The sequence below is a fragment of the Rhea pennata genome, chromosome 1 (assembly GCF_028389875.1).
Source record: "Rhea pennata isolate bPtePen1 chromosome 1, bPtePen1.pri, whole genome shotgun sequence".
In the NCBI taxonomy this organism is placed as follows: Eukaryota; Metazoa; Chordata; class Aves; order Rheiformes; family Rheidae; genus Rhea; species Rhea pennata.
In genome coordinates, this window is record NC_084663.1 from 172,649,581 (window position 1) to 172,672,942 (window position 23,362).

A 23,362-nucleotide genomic window follows, 5' to 3' on the forward strand; every position below is an offset into this window, starting at 1 on the left:
ATTACACTAATTCTAGTAACGACTAAATTTATACCACTCCAGAGAGAGACGCACAAGGCATTTAGTTTCTGAGCTGTTTGACAAGAGCATTTTGATATGTGTATTTTCAGAAGTATGACACAAGTTTTCAAATCCCTAATGGGGGAAAAAATGTTTAAATCCATATTCTCATGTTTTTTGTGTTTCCAGGAAGTTGAATGCTGTTCAGTTCTGTTGGGCACTGCCTGTCAAGGAAAAAAAGTGTTTTTAGTGTTTGTATGAAAATAAGGATACTTTTTTGTGTGAATTTCAGTTCTCTTTATCATGAGGCAGCACAGATAACTACATTTTAGAGTTAATCTTTGCTTCTCAATGAGAAGGAGAAAAAAATACGATTCTTGTTCTGCTCAGCAACGCTGGTTAAGATACATTGAGTCAGAGACTGAAATACTACATATACTTTACTGTTTTCCTGCATATCTGGCAATAAACACTTAGTGCTAGAAATAAATGCATTTGGATTTTTGTACTTTTGACATGACGTGACATGGAGAGAATAAAGCCGTACAATGGAAGTTTGTCATTTCTGCTCATGTGAAGACACAGAATAATGTACTAGAATTCAGTAACTAACAGGTAAGAAGGCAGTTATTTTGAAACTGTTATCCACTACTAACAGACCTGAATAATGATTTTACTGGGTACTGTATTTCATATACCAAAGACGTGTGTTTAATGAGCAAATAAGCTCCTAGTAATCTAAATCTTGATCTGTTCTTACACTTACCACCCTGTACTTCATGTGTACTCCTAGTGATACATTAAGACTTTCTTGTTCACAGGTTCGGTAATGAGTCACGAAAGGGCAAGTTTTCTGCTTTGAGGCTGTCACTTGCTATTGAACTTTGCTATTTATTTACCTTTTTTTTTGTTTTTTTCAGTTCAGTAATTTGTTAGCAGTCCACTACAGCTGTGATGTACATCTGGACATAGTCCAGCTGGAAACCAAACTGGTTTGTAACATAGGTAACCATGCATTGGATTTCTGCCTAAATTCTTCAAATTTCAATATTAGCATTAGCAAACAACATCAGAAAGGATACTGTCCTAAAAATAGTGAGACTCAGAACAATTCCCATTGTTTTTTTCCTGTGCTTTTTTATTTTCCTGTGATTTAGGGGAGATCACACACCCCTGAAAACCAAACATTTGGAGCTGAGCCTAGGTTAAATTTAAAATTGTATGGGCCTGGGCTTTAATGGTTGTTCTTTAAAGAGATGGTGAGATAGGTATTCTTTAAAGATGATAGTGAGAATATCTCTTGCAGATTGAGAAACAAGGAGTTCCTGTTGGTCTTAGGAAAATGAAAATTAACTTAGATATGTGAGTAGTCTTACTAAGTGCAGTGGAACTGAGATGATGTTTGCTGAACTACTCTTTGGAGATTTACATAATGGATGAGATATAGGAGCTCCAGGCTGCATGACAGCAGAGTTTATTTTATCGCAGAATGTAGAACAAGTGAATTGCCTTAATAATGTGATCTCTGCAGAAAGCAAAGATAATCTTTTTTTTTATATGCAAAAGAGAGTCAGAGAGTACGTATAATCCTGGCTATTCATGTACAAGGAGTCAAACTCTTCTTTTGAGTAAGGTGAATCCTTTTAACTATCTTACTGGCTTATTCAGTGCCTTTAGAGCTCTTTGAGGATGAAAAGCAACATGCATCTCTGTGAAAATATGACTTCTACACAATAAAAATACACTATCTACTGATAATTCAAGGCTTGATGAAATAAGCCTCATAAGAGGCTGCGTAATTATCTTAACTGCTACATGTTTAAATATATGGAAAGCATTTTATAAAGTATGGTCACCTGTTATTTATTTCTATAGTAGTAATAATAGAAATCTGAAAAGTTTTAGAAGCTGTATAATTTCAAAGTGGGTGGATGCTAGAAGGAAGTTTTACATTAAGAGGATTCGGGCTTTAATTTATTCAGACCAGTTCACCCACTTTAGTGCATGTGGGTTTTTTCTTTCATCATCTGTTGATGATTCCTTTTCAACATGGAAAATGGACAAAAAAAATACAGAAAAAGTAGAACAGATAAGTGTAGATGGTAAATAATACCCAGATCCTATTGCTCGCTTTTCAACAGAGTGTCTGGCCTCAAGCAAGAGTTTGGCTATTACTTTACTCCGAATATAAATGTGCCATTACTCTTTGCTTAGTAGCAACAGTTTGTTATGATCAAGGCTACTTACTACATTTGCCTGAAGGAAAAGATTTACTATTGCATATAGTAGGTTTCCAAAACAGAGAATGATGCCCTTTGTTTCTGGTTTCCAAGAGCTATATGCTGCTTAAGAATCCTTTTGTGTTAGTCCAATGACAATTGCTGCTTCTTTTAGATGAGTCTGATGGGTAAGTAATTGATCATACAGTGTCACGTATGGAAACATGCACATACATTTGCCTAATATGAAACCAATTCCTGTCAGTAGGAATCACTGGAAAAAGAGACAATTTCTTGAACGTAGGATTCAGTAAGGTTAGTTTCTGCTTTTGTTGATGAAAAACTTCAACATTTTTTCCAGTGGTGATTGACAGTGTTCAATTGATGTACTAAATAGCCTGTGCTCTGCTAACAATTCCAGGATGCAGACTGGGATTAGTTCTGCCAAATTTACTTCCCAGTGGTGGTAATTGTTTATCAGTTGAAATATAAAGTTGGGTCTTCCATGGTTTCTTTTTGTGACTGGGTTTCTGGTAAACCAGTTATTTATTTTTGTGTTCCGTCATAAGTTTTTATGAATGCAAGGGAAGGCACCAAAACAATAACTCATCTGTTTGTATTTGCTGGGGTCTATCTAGTGGTACATAGTGGCCTTGTGGGATCGGAGACCATGGAATGTTTTATAATGATAAACAGGATTGTTTTGTCAGAAAAAGTGTTTTGAAACACTGACATTCTTCCATTACTATGGTTCAGAATTTTCCCAAATGGGGATCTTTAAGTAAATAAATCACAGAATCACTCCAGGCATCTGTGACTTAAAATGTCTTCAACTGCTCCCAAAACAACTCTAAAAGTCCTGCATAAGATATGAGCAAGGCAAGTGGGGAAAGAGTTCACTTTGTCAACACTTAAGCAAATTCCAGACCTCTTAATACACTACACAATTATTTAGTGCAAAAACTTGAATGCACCAGGAAGAATCCTACTAGACAGTGATGTCCAAAACAACCTTGTGATTATAACAGATTCCACAAGACTTGGTTTTCACTGACTTACCCTTCTTTATGAACTATGTGTACATTGTCACATGTATTTTCCCATTTCCATTTGTTCCTTATAGAATTACTGTATGGAGGAACAGTGTGCAAAATAATAAGTTTGTCTATGGGAGAATTCTTACAATTCTAATCCAGATGCACCTACATACTATCTGGTCATTTCGAGAAAAACTTGGTTTTCATGTGAGGTTGAGATATGTTACATGAGGCTAAAGAACCTCAGTGTTGGCTACCATGTTTTTAAATTGCTGTTCATTAAGGTAAAATTCCTAAAGCTTTAATTTTCAAAATTTTACCACAGTTACAAACACTTCAAAGGGGAAGAGAGTAAATATCTGCTTCTCATTGGGTTATAGTATCATTTAAGTGTCTGTCCCATCTCAAGAAGGCTTATTACACTTAAAATGATGAACCCCTATTTTTCACTAGTGAGGAATGAATCTGGATGTTTCAATTATGAATCATCCTGAACTGCTTTGAGTATTGGAGTACTAGGTAGCTGATCTATTACAAGTTTTAATCCTGCATCATTGCCAGTTACTAACTTCTTTGTAAGCCATTTGACATGATCAGTATTTAAAGAACTTAAATTCTAGAATTGCAAATTACAATAAATATTATGCAGACAGCTCCCTTTTCTGACCTTAGAACAGTTATACAGTAGCTGATGATGACAAAAATGTAAAAGGTTATTTGTTAGCCTATTTTAAAAGATCTGCGTTGCCTGCATAGGATTTTGCAAGTCTTGATAATTTAGATTTAGTCATAACAGCATTAGCAATGATCTGTTGAATTAAACTAGTAGTTCCTCAAAATGGATCAATGTATAATTTTCTTCAATTTTAGTGTATTCAGATTATTCCTTAATTTAGTGCTTAAAATAATAAACCTAATCCATTTCAGTACTGGGTCCCATCCTGTTCAGCTTATTCGTCAACGACCTGGATGAGGGAACAGAGTGCCTCCTCCAATGTTTGCCAATGATACCAAGCTGGGAGGAGTGGCTGATACACCTGAGGGCTGTGCTGCCATTCAGAGAGACCTGGAGAGCTGGGCAGAGAGGAACCTCCTGAGGTTCAACAAGGGCAAGTGCATGGTCCTGCACCTAAGGAAAAATAACCCTAGGCACCAGTACAAGCTGAGGGCTGACCTTGCGGAGAGCAGCTCTGCAGAGAAGGAACTGGGAGTGTTTGTGAACAATAAGTTGACCATGAGCCAGGCAATGTGCCCTTGTGGCCAAGAAGGCCAATGGTCTCCTGGGATGCATTAGGCAGACTATTGCCAGCAGGTGGAGGGAGCTGATCCTGACCCTCTCCTCAGCCCTGGGGAGGCCTCATCTGGAGTACTGTGTTTAGTTCTGGGCTCCCCAGGACAAGAGAGACATGGAGCTACTGGAGAGAGTCCAATGTAGGGCTACGAGGATGATTTGAGGGCTGGAGCACCTGCCCTATGAGGAACGGCTGCAAGAGCTGGGCCTTTTCAGCCTGGGGAAGAGAAGACTGAGGGGGGATCTTACAAATGTATATAAGTACTTGAAGGGAGGGTGTCAAGGGGATGGGGCCAAACTCTTTTCAGTTGTCCCGTGTGACAGGGCAAGAGGCAATGGGCAGAAATTGAACCACAGGAAGTTCCTCGTGAATACGAGGAGGAATTTCTTCCTTGTGGGAGTTTCGGAGCCCTGGCACAGGTTGCCCAGAGAGGTTATGGAGTCTCCTTCTCTGGAGATCTTCAAGGCCCACCTGGATGCAACCCTGACTACCATGCTGTAGATGACCCTGCTGAGCAGGGAGGTTGGACTAGATGATCTCCAGAGGTCCCTTCCAACCTTACTGATTCTGTGATTCTATGAACCAGCAAGAATTCTTCCACTTTGAAATGAAATTCAGATCGCTATTTCTTCTTAGACAAATGATCACTCAAAATGTAGTCATTAGCTTAAAAAAAAAAAAAAAAAAAAAGCCTGAAAGAAGAGCCTGAGTTCTATTTCAGAGACTGTTTTAAACTTAGCAATAAATGATGATAGTCAGACTTTCACAATTTTCTCTTAATAGGGGATAATTTGTTACTCTTGTCGTAGAGCAACAAATAGTTACTCTACTTTTTTCAGTGATTCTGGAAAGACAGATTCTGTTAATGTCTTCAGACAATATGAAATACGCATCTAGGTACATGATGTATACGCATACAAGCAAAAGTTCAGAAGTTTGATAAAAGAAACAGCACCAACAATGATACAGCTTTGGGGCTTTTTTCATCACAAAAAAATGAGATGTGTCTCATGCACGCATGTGTTTTGGGTAGCTGATAAAAGTGCTTTGAGGAAAAGTATTACAAGGAGTGATTTTTCAGAAAAGGTTTATTTACTAGAAAGCATTATCTTTGACACATGCGAACCAGTGTCTTGCATGAGCATTCAACATGTGAAGTGTCGTTGTGAATCATCTACGTTGACTGAGGGAATTACTCTTCAGATATTTGTCTGGCATCACTCAGTGTCTGATCAGCACTGCTGTTGAAACCAGTGTGGCTGTGATTTTAGCGGTTAGAATATTTTAATAATGTTTATTGAATTTGAGCATCCAGAATGATGATGGAGACAGTTTGTCATATTATTAATGTTAGTTGTCCAAATTCCTTCAAAAAGACACAGTACACATTTCAGTACACGTAACGCTGTACGCCTGTGCAGAAATCATTGCTTAAAAATATTATCAGCTTAACGCATCCAGATCTTGTGGTGCAATGTAAATCTAATAGAAGCATTTTATTCTATGTGAGACATAGCTAGTGTGGACAGGAAATCGTTTTCATCATTTTACACAGTGGAACTAAGCCACATGTTGGGAATAAATGTGTGATTTATACAGGCGCAATTTCCTATTTTGTCCTAATGAGAAACGTTAAATATATTAGTATGACTCAGGGCTTGACACACACAATAAAGGCTATGTATGATGCCAAACAACCAATTATCTCAGTGCATTATTTCTTGAAAGCTTTGATATGGGTAAGGTCACTATACATTTTTAATGGGAATGTGATGCTAGGTTATAAAAAGATAACACAAATAACAATACTTTGTTAGATCCTCCTGCTGTGCAATGTATAATCAGGTGCAGTGACTTAAAGAACACTAATGAGAATTTAAAGACACAGCAGGGGCACATTTAATAGTCATGCACAATTCTATCAATGCATTTACATAGAGCACCTCTGAGGCAGCTAGAGTTCAGCAGCAGGTACAGATGTATAATTTACTGTTTTGTGTGGTGTAGTATTTTTTCTAAATTTCAATGAGAACAATAATTCAAAACATTCTGGTGCTTTGCCAGATACTATCATTTTGCTGTGATTTTACAAGCTTGCATGAAATCAGCCAGGATTGGTGGTACACATGGACAGGCTGCATTACAGCATTTTTCAGTGACAAAGTAATGACTGAGAGAAACAAAGGACCTAGGTTCTGCTTCTTTCCAAAGGGATCATTTGAAGTCCATGCTGAGCTGTAGGTCCTCTTTGGTGACAGTCTCATTCATCTCTGAAATAATTCACAGGAAGTGAATTGCTAGAGAAAGACAGAATTGCCCTATTTCAAACAGTGGCTCTGATCTACACCAGGTACTTCATAGAAGAATGCGAGAGATCCTTAAGAGCAGTTTCGCTCTATTTGACTGTTTGTTCTTAAATGTGAATCTTGCTTCTGGAATCCAGTGGTTTACATCTGATTTCATGCTGTTGGCATGTATTATACTAAAGAAAAACATAAGAATGTAAACGTGGCCATTTTCTGCCAGGTAAAAGGACGATCTAGCTTGTATGCTTTCTCTAACCACAACCAATAACAGATGGAGGCTAAGGTAAAGGATACAACAAAGTACCTACCATGGTACTGCCCCAGGGCATCTTCTAAGTTTGCAAAAAGTCTAGGGCACAAATCCTTTCTCAGCCAGAGGTTGCATATATATTTTTGTGCTCTTGTAGCTCTTGTCAGACAAATTTGTAGAATGCAAATCCAGTTTTTTTTGCATGCATTTCCAGCTCATAAGCCAAGTACCCTTGTCAGCATGTCAGAAGACTGGCTTGTATAGGTGGGAAACTGCGCTGGACTGAATTCCAATGCAGAAAGACAGTACAGCAGAAGATAGAAGCAAGGATAGGCTAAGAAAATGAACACAGAAACCCTGCCCAGGCAGGCAGGGATGGTGTCGGGAAAGCCGGAGCTCAACTGGAGTTCAGGCTTGTGGGGGTGTCAAAGGCAACAACAAGAGCTTCTGCCATAGCGTTAGTAGTGAAGGTCTGGACAGGAGAAATGTGTGCCTGTGGCTGAATGGGATCTGAGATTTAGTGACAGCAAACACTGACAAGGCTGAGGCACTCAGTGTCTTCTGTACTGCAGCCCCCACCAGCAAGGGCTTCTCCCACGCCTCTGCACTTAGAGACAGGGTTCAAAGAGGAAAGGAGCCAGCACCTGTGGATGAGAATCCAGTCAGGGATTACTTGAGAGGACTCAAACCCTAGCAAGTGCACGGGATCCGTTGGGCTACGTCCATGGGTGCTGAGAGAGCTGGTCGATATCCTTTCAGCACCGTTCTCTATCGTATTTGAAAGGTCTTGGAGATTGTGGGAGATCCCTGATGATGAGAAGACAGTAGATGTCACACTCATCTTCACAAAAGTCTGAAAGGGCATTCTGGGGAACTACAGGCTGGTCAGCCTCCCTTCAGTCCTAGGAAAAATCATGGAGATGAGTCCTGAAGGAAGAAACTTCCATGCCCATGAAGCAGAGGTGTGTGGAAACAGTCAGCATGAATTCACCACAAACAAAGCATGCCTGTCTGACCTGATTGCTGTCTACAACAAAATGACTGAAATTATGGATGAGGAGAGAGAAGTGGTTACTATTTACCTCAACTTCAGCAAGGCTCTCCACACTGTCTCTCACCATATTCTTTTATGCAAGTTAGGACATGATCATTTGGAGGGATGCACAACCTGAAGGACAAAAGACTGGTTGGATGATTGAGCTCAGAGGGTTATTATTAGTTATTTCGGGGTAGTAACAAGAGCAGTACAGCAGGGGTCTGTCCTGGGACCTGTCCTGTTCAACATCATTATAAGTGATGTGGAGGAGGTGATGCGGTGCACTCCCCAGCAAGTTCACACACAACACCAAATGGGAGATCTAGACAATATGCCAAATATGTTGAGGAATCATAGCTTCTCTTAGAATCTGAGGGAAATGCATGTTGCCAACATGGGAAATTTGTTAATTAGAAATTGTTAACTGTTAATTAGAATTGCCATCAAACTGAACCCTAATTCTACAGTAATTTATTCCTTGTGGAATTTAATTTGAGTGCTTTCTATTCTCGCATACAAGCATTTAGGACATCCTGTCTTGCGTAAGAGAATACATCATGTAAGCAGTCAGGACCAATAATCCTGACTCTCTAGAAGTTGATGTTAGCAGTCTGCACACAATACATTATTTTAGACAGGTTTTTTTCAAGCATTTGGCAGATACCTACAAATTCTTACTCCCTTTCCCAAGTTGGAGTGCTTTATAATTCATTGACTAACTGAACCAGTGATGCCGTTTTACTTTTTTTTTTCTTTTTTTTTTTTTGGTACTAATGAATGCTACTTTACTAGTTTTTGTATTAATATTTCCTGAGTCTGCACTGAAGTCAGTGGGAAAACTTGTAACTGATACTGAACAAAATGGAGATTAGGTCATGACAGGAAGTTAAACATTTGCAGTTTGGGAGTTTCATCAGAGAATACACTTGTTCTTACGAAGAGTCAAAATAAGTACTTTGTTTCCTCTACAGCAAGAGGAGTATAGTAATTACCATACTTCCACGTGCATGTATGGTACTGTGTAAAAGGTGCAGTGAAAGGTAATGAACTAATGTTTAGCTTCTGGCAAATAATCTGACTTTCTCTTCTGAGCATGCAATCATTTAGCTTTTTTTTTTAATTATTGCTTTGTTATTTTGGCATATACAGGAATCAAACAACATTTACTCTCAGTTTTGCAAATACTGGCAACAGAACAAATCTACGTTATTGCTGTTGTTCTGCTTCAGTGGAGTTGCTGCAGCGAAAATTGTGGTTACAGCTCTTCCTAGCAGATGGAGCAGGACCATTGAAAGAATATTTTCATTCTCACCATTTACTACCTATCATGCCTATGACTTTGCACTTGAGCCAGGGCAGACTTTTGAGGTCCTGTGAGAATAAATTATACTTTTCATAGATGTATTGCCGGCTACATATCATTCTGTGGTGGGGTTGCATGCAGGCAATAGCAATATTGGCTAATAGCGATTACCAGTTTCTTAAAATTTTTGTGGCCTAACTCAAAGGGAACTCAATACATTTAATGACTACATTATCTTATGTTGTTCTTTGTTAAGAGGAAATGCTTTGTAATATCTGTGGTTTATAAGAAGTCAGCTTTTGGTGTTTATCATCAGTTTATAACTATATTTCATCCTCAGGAAGGGAACACGAGATCTGCAGGAACAAAAGTCTTCTCCCTGAATTAAAGGGTTTGGCCACTCATTCTCTGCAACTCCAACTGAGAATACAGTGTTGTTTGTAGCTAATTTACTTTCTTTGAAACTTGAAATGGACCAGTTTAATTTAAAAATGACTTTAAGGAGGAATCAGAATCACAGGATGATTGAGGTTGGAAGGGACCTTTGGAATTATTTGTCCAGTCCCGCTGCTCAAGTAGGGTCACCTAAAGCATTTTGCACATGATCATGTCCAGGTGGGTTTTGAGTATCTCCAGAGAAGGAGACTCTACAACCTGTCTGGGCAACCTGTTCCAGTTCCTCATATTCAGATGGAAATTCTTGTCTTCCAATTTGTGCCCTTTGCCTCTTGTCCTGTCGCTTGGCACCACTGAAAAGAGTCTGGCCCCATCCCCTTGACACCCTCCCTTCAGATATTTGTAGAAATTGATAAGATCTAATTGATCCTCCTCTCTCTGTCTTCTCTTCTCCAGGCTAAACAGGTCCAGCTCTCGCAGCCATTCCTCATAGGGCAGATCCTCTAACATCTAATCATCAGGGCAGATCTAATTATCTTTGCAGCCCTACACTGGACTCTCTCCAGTAGCTTCATATGTCTCTTGTACTGGGAAGCCCAGAACTTGAGATGAGGCCTCCCCAGGGCTGAGTAGAGGGGCAGGTTCACCTCCCTCGACCTGCTGGCGACATTCTTCCTGATACACCCTGGGATACCATTGTCCTTCTTGGCCTCAAGGGCACATTGCTGGCTCATGGTTAATTTGTTGTCCACCAGGACTTCCAGGTGCTTCTCCACAAAGCTGCTTCCCAACAGGTTGACCTATACTGGTTCATGGAGTTATTCTTCCCTGAGTGCAGGACTCTGCACTTTCCCCTGTTGAATCTCATGAGGTTTCTTGCCGCCCAGCTCTCCAGCCTCTCCAGGGCTCTGAATGGCAGCACAGCCTTCGGGTGTATCAGCCGCTCCTTGCAGTTTGGTATCATCAGCAAACTTGCTGAGGGTACTGCTCTGTCTCTTCATCCACGTCATTGATGAATAAGTTGAACAAAGACTGGACCCAGTACTGACCCCTGGGGGACACTGCTAGTTATAGGCTCCAACTAGACTGCGCCACTGATGACAGCCCTCTGAGCTCTGCTATTTAGTCAGTTCTCAGTCCACCTCACTGTCCACTCATCTAACCCACATTTCCTGAGTTTATCTAGGAGGATGTTATGGGAGACAGTGTCGAAAGACTTGCTGAAGTCAAGGTACACAACATCCACTGCTTTCCCCTCATCTCCCCAGCCAGTCATTCCATCATAGAAGGCTGTCAGATTGGTTGAGCATGATTTCCCCTTGGGGAATTGGTTAAGCATGTTTTCCCCTTGGGGAATCCCTGCTGACTACTTCTGCTGAGCTTCTTTTGCTCTACATGTTTAGAGAGGACACACAGTTCCATCACCTTTCCAGGGATGGAGGTGAGGATAACTGGCCTGTAGTTGCCTGGATCCTCTTTCTTGCCCTTTTTGGAGATTGGGGTGACATTGGCTTTCTTCTAGTCCTCAGGCACCTCTCCTGTTCTCCATGACCTTTCAAAGATGAGGGAGAGCGGCCTGGTAACAACATCTGCCAGCTCTCTCAGCACTTGTGGGTGCATCCTTTCAGGGCATGTGGATTTGTGGATGTCAAGTTTGCCTAAAAGATCTCTAACCTGATCCTCCTTGAGCAAGGGAGACTTGTCTTTTCTCCAGATTTTCTTTCTTGTCTCCAGGCTCTGGGATTCCTGAGAGCTGACCTTAGCAGCGAAGACTGAAGCACAGAAGGCATTCAGTATTTCTGCCTTCTCTGTATCCTTCGTTACCTGGGCCCCCGCTCCATTCAGCAGCAGGTCCACATTTTCCCTAGACATCCTTTTGCTATTGATGTATTTGAAGAAGCCCTTCTTGTTGTCCTTCGCTGGGTTTAATTCCAAATGGACCTTAGCCTTCCTTGTCAGGTCCCGAGTGACCTTATATTCCTTCTAAGTGACCTCTCTTCCACATTCTGTGTACTTTCTTCATCTGTCTGAATTTGGCCAAAAGCTCCTTGCTCACCCATGCAGGTCTTCTGCCCCCTTTTCTGGACTTCTTACTCATAGGGATGCACCACTCTTGAGCTTGGAGGAAGTGATGCTTGAATATGAACCAGTTTTCTTGGACCCTGCTTGTTCTAGGGCCCTAACCCATGGGATTCCTCCAAGCAGTTCCCTGAAGAGACCAAAATTCGCTCTCCTGAAGTCCAGGGTTGTAATCCTATTTATTTCCATACTTTCTCCTTGCAGGATCCTGAATTCCACCATCTCATGGTCCCTGCAGCCAAGGCTGCCCCCAAACTTCACATCTCCAGCCAGTCCTTCTTTGTTGGTTAGGACAAGGTCCAGCAGCACACTTCCCCTCCTTGGTCTTCCACTACCTGTGTCAAGAAGTTATCATCAGTGCTCTGCAGGAGCCTCTGGGACTGTTTGTGCCTAGCTGTGTTGTCTTTCTGGTAGATATCAGGGTGGTTGAAGTCACTCATGAGAACCAGGGCCTTTGATCATGAGGCTTCTTCTAGCTGTCTGTAGAAGGCCTTGTCGACTTCCTCTTCCTGATCAGGTGGCCTGTAGTAGACACCCATAACAGTATCACCTGTGTTAACCTGCCCTTTAATCCTTTCCCATAAGCTCTCGACTGGCTCTTCATGCACCTCTAGGCAAAGATCAATACATTCCAGTTTCTCTCTCACATAAAGAGCAACTCCATCACCCCGCCTTCTTGGCCTGTCTTTCCTGAAAAGCATGTATCCATCCATGGCAGCATTCCAGGCATGTGAGGTATCCCACCATGTCTCATGTAATTGCAATGAGATCATGGCCCTGTAGCTGCACACAGGTCTCCAATTCTTTCTGATTATTCCCCGTCCTGTGTGCACTGGTGTACAGGCATTTCGCAGAGATAATTGTGCATGCAGGTTTTCCAGAAGGGGCGCAAAAGGATCTTGCTTAGCCATGTCTCATATGCACTTGGCTGCTTGTACCCACTGCAGGCGTCCCAGCTTGAGATGTGTTTTGTGGACTATCCTGTCTCTATAACTCTCCCCTTCTCCCATCTTTCCTAGTATAAAGCCTTCTTTACCAGGCTGGCCAGTCTGTTGGCAAAGACATGCATGCCCTGCTTAGTGAGGTGGATCCCATCTGTCCCCATCAGTTGTCCATTTTCCAAAAGGGTCCATAGAAACCAAAACCCTGTTGCCAACATCAGTGTTGCAGCCAGTTGTTAACCTGGAAAATCCATCTACTGCTCCTCACTTCCTTTCCCCCTCACTGGTAGGATTGAGTAGAAAATCATCTGGGCTCCCAGACCCTTGGCCACCATCCCCTGAGCTCTGAAATCCTGTTTGAGAGTTTCCAATTTGCCCTTGGTATCATTAGTGCCCACATGGAAGAGCAACAGAGGGTAATAGTCCAACATGTGGACAAGCCTTGGCAGTCTTTTGATGACTTCTTGTATTCAAGACCCTGGCAGGTAGCAAACCTCTGTAGATAAGAGGTCAGGTCAACAGATAGATGCTTCTATCCTCTGCAGCAGGGAGTCAGCCACAGAAGTGCATGATGATGTCCAGGCCTCTGAAACCTTTTCCATAGCTGTTTCCCAACTCCTCTGGGGCTTTTAGTGGCAGAACTGAAGGCTGAATTGCTTGGAGATGACAGGCCCTTTGGGCTACAAGGAATAACATAACCGAGCAATACCAGTAGACTGGGTCTTGTCTTCTAGGCAAGGAAGAATTATATTCAGCCATTTGGCCTGCCACACAGGATTTCAGACAAAAATTTTGGACTAAACTAGCTACTTCTTACATGCTAGATGCTTCCTTTATTCTCCAGAGTGTAGGGCCCATATTGTATCTGCCTTCGTGGAAGCAGACTTTGCATACTAGCAGGTGGGGAAAAATGTATGCCAAGGAGCTCCCCACAATTTACACAGTCATTTTCCTGCCAGAGCAGGTAAGGGTAGAATTTAGTGTAAAATTCTGGTCACTTGTGTAATTCCTGGTAAGCTGCTGGGCAGTGCTGTTCTACACTCATCTGCTCAGCAATTACATAAAAAAAACACAATTTAAACAATTAACGGATAAAGAAAAATGTATCAGATGGCAAAAATATTCCCCTGACACCCTGTGGATGTTGCATACTCCTTCTAACAAAAGAGGAAGTTAATTGAAACACATTGTGACCTGAGGCTTCTTGATTATCCAAACCTTGATTTTAGTCTTCAGTAAAAGGGGGAGACAGGGACCTGTTAAATGAAAAATCTGACCTAATAGAAATTGTTCTTAGCAGTTGTTCTTTTTAATCTTTTTCTCCAGTTTAATGTTTGATACAGCAGCCCACCTAATAATAAAGCTAACCTTTAAGTAGTATATTTTTAGTAAATTGGATAAATACAATATTTGCAAGATTAGTAAAAATATTTTACATTTCCCTGTCCCAGTCTTTTTTTTTTTTTTTTCTTTTGAATTTTAAGCCTCATACTCTTCAAACTCTTCTTCCAGCTTGAGGTGACTGACATATAACTGAAGACCAACCACTGCACTTGCATCCCAGGCACTGGCAGCATGGAGTTGCAACTGCTGTTGAGGTCTGGGCTATATCTGGCATGTGTGATTATAATAAGAGGTTACACTTGAAGATGCCTGTCTGGAAAACACATTTACTAGACCAAGAGCCATGTTTCTACTTGTGACTTGATGCTCATGTGTGTCTTTAATATATCTATAGGCTGCCTCCCTCCCATGGTCTCCCTATCACATCCTGTGATGTATGGAATTTTATGCATTGCATTTGAGTCTGTTCTGACCTTTGTTTAGGACTAACATCCAAACATGGGAGAAGTATGTAGACTAGTGAAAAATACTGTTAGTTTAGTTAATTATTCTTCATAGTCATGTGCTGAACTAACGCCCTAGCATATTTCCAGAAGTCCATCACTGTGGTGTTGAAGATTTTGGTTTTTAGATGAGCCGTAAAATGCATTTTGAACTGGACTGAACTCGTTCTCAAAATGAAACTAAAATCATACTCACCTTGTTTCACATAAAAATATTGTGAAATTTAAGACTTCAACCTGTTTTGTTACAATAAATTGTTTTGGTTTCACATTAAACATCAATAAATGTAAATTATTCACCATTTCTGGTGAATTTGACTTGAAATTCAAGTTTACAGTAAAATGCAGAACTACCCAAGTCTCTGCTTTCATTATGAACCTTTCACACAGCTATAGATGTAATTACGTATGATGAAGATCTTATGGCAAGACATGGACTGTTAACCTTGATTCCCTGGCGGAATTCCCAGTTGGATGATTACCATCTAGCCACATAAATTTGCTTTTCTGTCAGATATTTTGTTGCCTTCACTTTTTGAAATAGACTGTTGTTAAGCATTTTGTGGCAGTGTTAAATGGTTTGTTTCACCCTAGAGATAACTACTTTTAAGTGGCTAACATATCTCAGTGTATGGTGTATAAAGGACTTTGGAACTGAAGGCCTTCAGCAAGCATAGGAGATCAGGAGATAGTAAGCAACTGCATGATTCTTTCCTGTGGGAATTTGGAAGGGAAATGATTCTCCTTGGCTTCCTCTCCCTCTGGAGATTGTTACACTTGGGAGGAGGTGGTAACCTTAGTGACTCTAGGGGTAACTATAGTGATGTTGCTGGGATTCAGTATAGTGATATAAGAATAGTATGAATTTAGATAGTCATACTGAGAAAAAATTCATGAAGTAATGTTATTGCCAAGGCATATAAGTGGCGTCGGCCACTTTGTGGTTAATTCAGTGACTTACCTAAGATGTCTGCATAAAAAGTGTAAAAGCAAACTTAAAATTTAAAAAATCTTTCTGCTCTAGAAAGAACAGTAGTCTGACAAAAGTGACTCAAATTTTTGGAAGCATAAAATGAGAATTTGGAAACATAATGATGAATTAAATTACTGTATCTGCAGAAAACTTGTGTAAAAACAGCTGGAAAATAAGGCAAGGCAAATTGTAAGTCATGTCTTTGAGACAGGACGACTACTTAGGGGCTACTCTCAGCTTTTAGCTATTCAAAAGTATTTCCCTTAACCAGAAAATTTTTATTTTACATGTAATGTTGAATTTCTTTTCCCGCAACTGATAGTTGGAAATGTCAGAGATTATGCCATGTTGGATGTTAACTTCTGAAGAAAACTAAAGAAATCTGATGTAGCTGTATGTGATATCCTACTTTTCAGGTGGAGAAGAAATTATCTGAAATCATTCAAATAATTAAGAGTAGTCTTTGACTATCTTACAGAGGTCGAGACAGGGAAGAAAATTCAGGAGTAAGTGGAGATACAGAGATTTCTAAATGCTTGACATTGCTTAGAAAATCTGTCAAAGAAACTGCTTATTAAATGGTTCACAGAATATGTAGCTCTGCGGGAGAGTAATGAGAGTGCTATATGAACCACCTAGCAAGACTGTTGGGAATAGTACATAGGTGCCAAATAATCTGAAGATGCGTTAGCTTTAAAAGAAGTATTCTTAACGTCTATTATGAAGCACTGAACTGCCAGCTGGACATTTTCATGATTCATGGAAAAGTTTAGACCCATCAGTGGTTCGGTCCTTATGATTTTGTACTCTATGTGTTCTCTCTGTGTTTTTTAGCATGACTAAATAAGCCTGTTTTCATTAGTGACAGCAGTAAATAGCATTATAGAGCTTGCTTCTGTATATTAATTGCATTCATGGGCTACATCAGAAGAAGGAAACTGGCCTGCCCAGAGACTTAAGTGACTGTAAATGCATGCAGGAAATTTGAGATCTGGTTCCTAGGTGCTCCTGATCTCAGTGCTTGCTTCTGGGATAGTACGGAGTAGCTCCCGTCACAGGTTGGCTGAGTTTGGGGGAGGGTCATTTCCATTTGTGATGCTTTAGCATAGAGCAGCTAGACATGAAAAACGTGGAGAGTGAGGAGACAACAACCAAGTGGAATCAGATTCTGTGATATTATGAGTAGAACAAATTATGGAATGAATTTGAGGGGTGCCCTTGGTTGTGTTTCAGTGCAGAGAGTTGGCTTTCACACTATCTCCACTATTGCTGTTAAAAACTTGCAGTGTGATTCTCAAGAGTATGGCTTGGCGAAATTCAAAACTCAGTCATCAAAATGGCCCTTCTCACAAGCGAAGCCACATTTCATGTTAGTGCTGGTCATGACTAAGTAAACACTACAGGATAGTGGGGTTTCTTCTATCCCAGGGTAAGAAAGGGTGTTTTGTTTTCTCTTTCTCAAAAGTAGCTGAAGATGATTTGATTAAAACTTGTAGCAAAAAGTCATGTTCCTAAAAAAAGAAAAAAAGTCAGTTGTAGTTGTGGTGGTGCTGTATTAAATATGCAGGCCATTTAGGAGGGAAGAGAGCCTCTTTATTAGACTGATTGCCATAACTTCTGAGAAGAAAGACTTAAAAACCTGAAACTTACCGGTTTTCTCTAACATCTACTCATAGTAGCTGCCTGTACCAACCTGGGTATGGTTTGTGCTTTTAGTTAAACTTCTAAGGGAATAAATACCTAACTATGATCAGGGAAAGACTCCAGCTGGTGACAGGAGGAACAGATGTTGATCCTTTCAGGATCAGTTTATTGATCTTGGGGAACAGATGTTTTGATAAGGGCATGCCAAGTTAGGTTTGATATGTTCCCTGTTCAGGACATCCATCTACTATGTGTTTTGCCCAGGTGGGTGACCTGAGGTCTGTGGGTGGTTTGGGGTGGGAGGCAAGGGCAGAGAGAATGAGGGGTTGTCGCACACATTCAGGTCACCTTCGGCCTATGCAATGTCAGGGAGCTGGCACTTAACTGCCACAGCTTTTGAGGTGGCTTGAGTGAACCGGAAGAGGACAGTGGCCTGAAAAAATGTGTTGACTCAATGATCTTATTGGCCATCTCTGGTGGTGGGTCTCCTGAGCCTAATAAATCAATGTAGGGCAGTAGAGCAGCCTGGCCTCACTCAGGTGTGGATGCTCCATATGGCCTGGCCAACCAGGGAGGTTCAAAAGGGAGCTCGATTTACACCCCTGCCCCTGTGGGGCTGAGTCAAGCCCATTTTCCTTAGCTGATTACACACCACATGCAAACCTCGACAGTTATCTTCTTTTTACTGAATGGCTTTGAACATACTGTAGAGCAAACGCATGTTAAAGCAGGAGAGAGTCGCTCTGAAAGATCAGCCCTATGTATGAGTATTGGGCTAAATACTTCATCCGTACGTATAACACACAGATTAGATCTACTCAGCTATTGCTAGGCAGTGGGCTCCCTGGGATGTGTCGCACAATGTCCTCTCAGTTATAAATGCAAAGGGATCAAATAGTTTGGAGAGAATCTCTCTCTGTGATTATTACTGCTCTGAATTGTAAGTGACCCAAAAGCCAGAACTATTCACTGTATTCGTTCTTCAGACCAGCACTCAAAAGGCAGAGTGTTGCTTTTAAGAAATATGATTTTATACAACAAAAGGGGAAGCGAGTGCTCTGAAGATTTAGTTAAATGTGAGTGTGTTAAATGGTACATGAACTGGTCGCGTTTTCATGATTTATCAGTTTTAAACTTCAAAGACTCTGGTTAGCTTGCATTTTTAAAACTAATGAGTTTATCACAGCCAGTGGGAAAAATGGTTCAAGTATATCAGCTGTAAATTGGTACAAAGCACTAAAAGGGACATTAGCCTCTAATCAGATTCGAACAGTTCATTAAACCTGCCTTTCCTGAACTGCTCTTTGTCTTCCCCCTCCTCCTGCCCGTGCCTCCTGTGCAAGGCAGCCTCTTCCCTTTTCTCATTCGGGTAAGACCTCCTCGGGGATACCAAGCAATATCAGCTCATCCTTCTTTGTCTACAAGCTCAACAGCCTAAGGGATGCTTTATTATGATACGTTCCTGATCTTGCTGTAAAATTCAGCTGCGCTGCTTATAAATCAAGGCAGGAAGGAGAGAGACTTGCTTGCAGAGTGCAGGGTGCAGAGCTTGGAAATGCCAGGCTGCCTCCTGCCACGGCTGCACCCGCAACCGCCGCGGCGAGTCCGCAGCCAGACCGCTCGAGTGCAGCGAGCGCGCTGACGCCCTGGCACGGGAGCTCCCTTCCTGATAAGGGAACAACACGCCACCCGTGCTAGGAAGAGAAACTTAAAGTCGGGAGCGCTTTTGCCGAGCTGTTCTGTGGCATCATAGTCCTCTTTCGCCGTCCTATCACCTCAAATGCCTAATGCAAATTGAATTGCAGAAAAGATGTTAAAATGTATTCCTTTTCTTGCTTGCTGTCTGTTTTGGCAAGCTAAAGTACACTATGTTCAGCTGAAAATGAGTTGTTTGGTCTGGAATTTTGTGAAAACTTAAGCTTTTGTAACTTTTTATCAACTATTTTATTGGAAGGATGAGTGGCGATGTAGTCTTTCTCCTTTTACTGCATTTGCTGTCTGCTTTCCTGTCGTGTTCCTGTCTGTCCTAGCTCTGTGGGCTTTAACACATGGGCTCCAAGTGAGACCAACGGGAATTTTAAAAAGCGCTAGGGGCAGAGTAACTAGCCACAGAGCAGCTGTGTTCAAGAATGGGAGAATTGTCTTTCCGTCTTTTTAGAATAAATGATTTTTCTTAAAATTCCACTGAAGTAGCCATGAAAAGATTTTTTTTCTTTCTGAGAATTTTTCAAGATGCTGAGAGTTAGTCCTGTCTTTCATAACATGTCATAACATTCCCTGAAAAATCAAACAATTCTTTTTTGTGCAAACATGGTTACAAACACCTTATTCCTTATGAATAAAGGCACCTTACTGTATTAAAGAGATCTGCTGCCAGTGAAGCACAAAAAGTAGTTTTTTCCATTGCACTGCAGTTATTGAGGACTAAAGAGTAACCATTAGAGTGGAGGTGAGTTTTCAGAGTCAAGTGCTGCGTTTCAGACAGGGCCACAGATAAGTGGCTTTGGATGAGTCACTTAAAACATATACGTACTGTAGTTTTCACTGTGCGAAAAATAGCTGTTACATCTTCATACTTCTGCGCTGCTGACTGGGATGTTTTCATGCATAAGGGTCAATTCTGATTTGAGTGAGAAAACATCTTTCTCATCAAGGTGTTCAAGCTAAATGGCTAATGGAAAGGGGGACTGGCTTTAAAATACCATCCTTGAGCCTTATCTGTATTAGAAAATTAATTCAGATTAAGGTAGTATTTGAACTTAAAGGCACAATAGCTTGTTCTGGATACCTCCATAATATGCTCAAGCAGTAGTTGAACAAGACATTCATAAGAGAATGTTTATAGAGGGAAGTACTCTTTTGCAAATCTCATTTCAGATTTCATGTTTTTACTTTTTTCATTTTTTCTACGTGATTTGAATTCTAAGGATTTGTTGAAGGTGCGTGATAATGGGGGATGTATAAGTCTTCAGTATAAGTTCTCTGAATTCAAGTGTATGAATTGTCTAGATAATATAGAAATCTGAATGTTTTGATTGAAATCAAATGTAGCTAAATATACTGCCAGTATATATTTAAAAGATGTGAAGTTTTTTGACATCACTGCTGTCATATCTAGCCCTAAAGCAAGGAACTTCTCTTTTAAGGATAACTGAAAATATAATTCATGTTGTTTTAACAAAAGTAGAAACTTGATAGCAGGAATATAATGAAAACACTCATTTCCAGACTTCCCTTCTCCTTCCGTTCCCCTTCCCCCTTCTCCTTTCCTTTCCATTAACAGAAATCATTTTGGGAATAGGTTGGTTGAAATTAATATCACAATGTCTTTGTTAACTTCGCTTAGCTTCATGTTGGTTAAAAGAAACTTACCTTACTGCTGCATTATTGTAGAGGTTAATTAATGAATTAAACTTATAAACTTATATTTTTCATCTTTTTTTTCTTTATTAACCTTTTCCTTTTTTGCCTTAGGACATCAGCGCCCTTGAAAACAGAATGTTAATGCTTGATGGGATGCCGGCAGTCAGAGTCAAAACAGAACTGCTGGAATCTGAGCAAGGGGTAAGCAGAGGTTTTTGTGTCACTTGACTCTTCAGCATGCTGCTGACTATTTCCAGGCTTCTCCATGGTTAGTTCTCCCTCCCATTGCATTGTCATTTTCTCTGTTATCGTTTCGGAGCTAATTTTCTTGGGAAAGGTATCAATGAACAATTAGTCTCATCTGTTGAGAGGACAAAATAAAACTATGGAAGACATACTGAAATTATTCGATAATGCAGGTGTTTTCTATGATGTAATTTCACAGTTACAAAAAGGATGCAGTTTAAAAAACAGAATGAATAATGGGTTACGGCAAAAAAGTCAAATTCGTGTAACTACTAAGACACGTAGGCGATTTTGCCTTGTTGGATATTTGCCTTTTTTTTTCCCATCCTTCACACACTTTTTCGACTTCATATTCTGTTTTTTTTTTGTTTGTTTGTTTGTTTTTCCGAAACTATCCTGTTCCTCATGGACTATACATGCTTGTGATTATGGTAAGAAGGGTAGAAACTTCAGCTAATATCTCAGATGCTACTGAATACAAGACAAAGATGTGAAATGGATTTTGAATTTTTTGCAGAGCAAGCGTTCAGTGCTGGAGTAGCAGATTTTAGGAAAATAGAATACTGAGTTTTTGGACTTGCTGAGGGCTGTTTTGTTTTATATGTGGTGATAATTAAGTCAGGGATTGTAGATTACCACGACAGGATTTGTTTTTAATAGAGATGCTGCCTCAAGTGTAAATGGTAGTGAGAAGAGATTCCATATTATCACAAATAGATTCTTTTTTTATTCCCTTATGCACATTTTATATTGTGCAGAAGAATTCGAGCTACCTCAGTGCTCTGCAGGCAGGTGCTTCCATAGTGCGTAATAGGAGAAACAATGCTATGCTTCTGTTTAGGGATGGGCTTTCACCTACTTCTGTTAGTTAACTGTTCTCCTTCCTGCTATTTTCTCAACTATTTGATTTAGAATTTAAATGATATGGAAGAGAGAGGATTAAACATTCAAGATGTCTTAATCTGAAAGACTTGCAAGGAGAGACCAGTTATTCAGAATGTTCTTGAGGCTGTAGCAGAGAAAACCTGGTATTTAATGAAGTTCTTACTCATCTCTCTGCCTTCTTGAAAGTGAGCACCCATAACAGGTACACCAAAACAGCATAGTTTGAGGGGACAAAAAGATGTAAGACCATTGAATGAAACACAATGATGAAAAGACAAATCCTTTAGAGTTCATTTTCAGTAACTTCTGGGTGCTTTTGTCTAGTTTAAAATCCGTTCTGTATGTGATGCATATTGCAGGATCCTTGAAGAAGAATCTGTACTTTTGTAGTGTGATCTGATGCTGGAAGACCTATTTGATGTCTTAGAAACTGGAAGGAAATGAGCAATTTATACAATTCTTTTAATTAATTTATATTTTCTAATAAAATTTTATGTAAGTAAAAATGTAAGTATAAAAAGTAAGTAGAAAATGATGTCATCTCTTTCTTTTCCAATGACTGAGACTTTGGACAAAGGGCTCAGTTAATTTAGGATTTTATGTGCTTTCCTATTGATTAAGTAGTGTCTGGTCAGGAGTCTTTGGTACCTGTATGACTCTTCATTAGGAAACAGTCAATAAATACAAAATGAATTCTCCAGTTCACTGACAGAGGAACTGGCCATTATGATGGCAATTTTCCAGAAAACAACTTAAACTGTAAAGAAGAAGGTGGTTGAAACAGATGTTTACCATGTGCTTTAGAGACTGTTTTGAATATGTAGATGTTACAGACATAATAGGAACAAGTGTTTGAAGGCTGTGATTACTAAAGAAGTGAAACTGTTTGGGAAGATGAATATCATAACTGGGAAGAATGGAGTGGGAATTAAAGTATGAGCCAAATATTATGAAGTTGAAATGGCTGTTTATGTTACTATAATGCCCTGAGAGTTACACCACCATTGTACTTCACAGCGTATGCAGGGAGATATTTTGCTCTGGATTTTTACTATAAACATTTTGCAAAATTGTTCTGAGTCTTCTGAAGGTATTAGCCAAAGTGCCATCATTTGAGATGATTAACACTGGAGAAGACTAGAGAAACTTACTGAAACCTGTAGGAAGATAGCTGTGTTTCACTGTTTCTGCTTGCACATGTTGCAAGGGCAAAGATGCGACATGGCTTAAGGCTTTCGAAATGAGAAAATTTTGTTTGTGGTTACGGGATCCTGGAGGGATTCCTACTTGGGAATTGTATGTCACTGCTACCTGTTGATAGCTAAGCAATGCTGTCTTGGCAGATCCTTTGTGTTACAGTGATGGGTGTTAACAAGGCAGTTATTGCTTTATTACGAATTAGGATTCAGTTAATAGTGGGTTCCAGGGATATGTACCTTCTGACTTCTTGTTGGGACACTAAAAACTTCCTGACAGGGTGTGCACATATATCATCCAGAAAAGGTGTTTTCTCATTAGTTCAGCCTTGGTTAGCTATAAATGCAT

At 40.2% G+C, this 23,362-nt stretch overlaps 1 protein-coding gene across 5 annotated transcripts in view; it reads left to right on the forward strand.

The window, feature by feature from the left end:
- The window catches only part of KLF12 (KLF transcription factor 12), a 262,186-nt gene that overhangs the window by 85,064 nt on the left and 153,760 nt on the right, over positions 1–23,362 (forward strand). For all 5 annotated transcript variants that reach the window (XM_062566900.1, XM_062566905.1, XM_062566904.1 and 2 more), the window contains one exon: positions 20,798–20,887. In XM_062566900.1, coding sequence (XP_062422884.1) covers positions 20,798–20,887 — 90 coding nt within the window. The remainder of the gene's footprint in view (positions 1–20,797; positions 20,888–23,362) is intronic.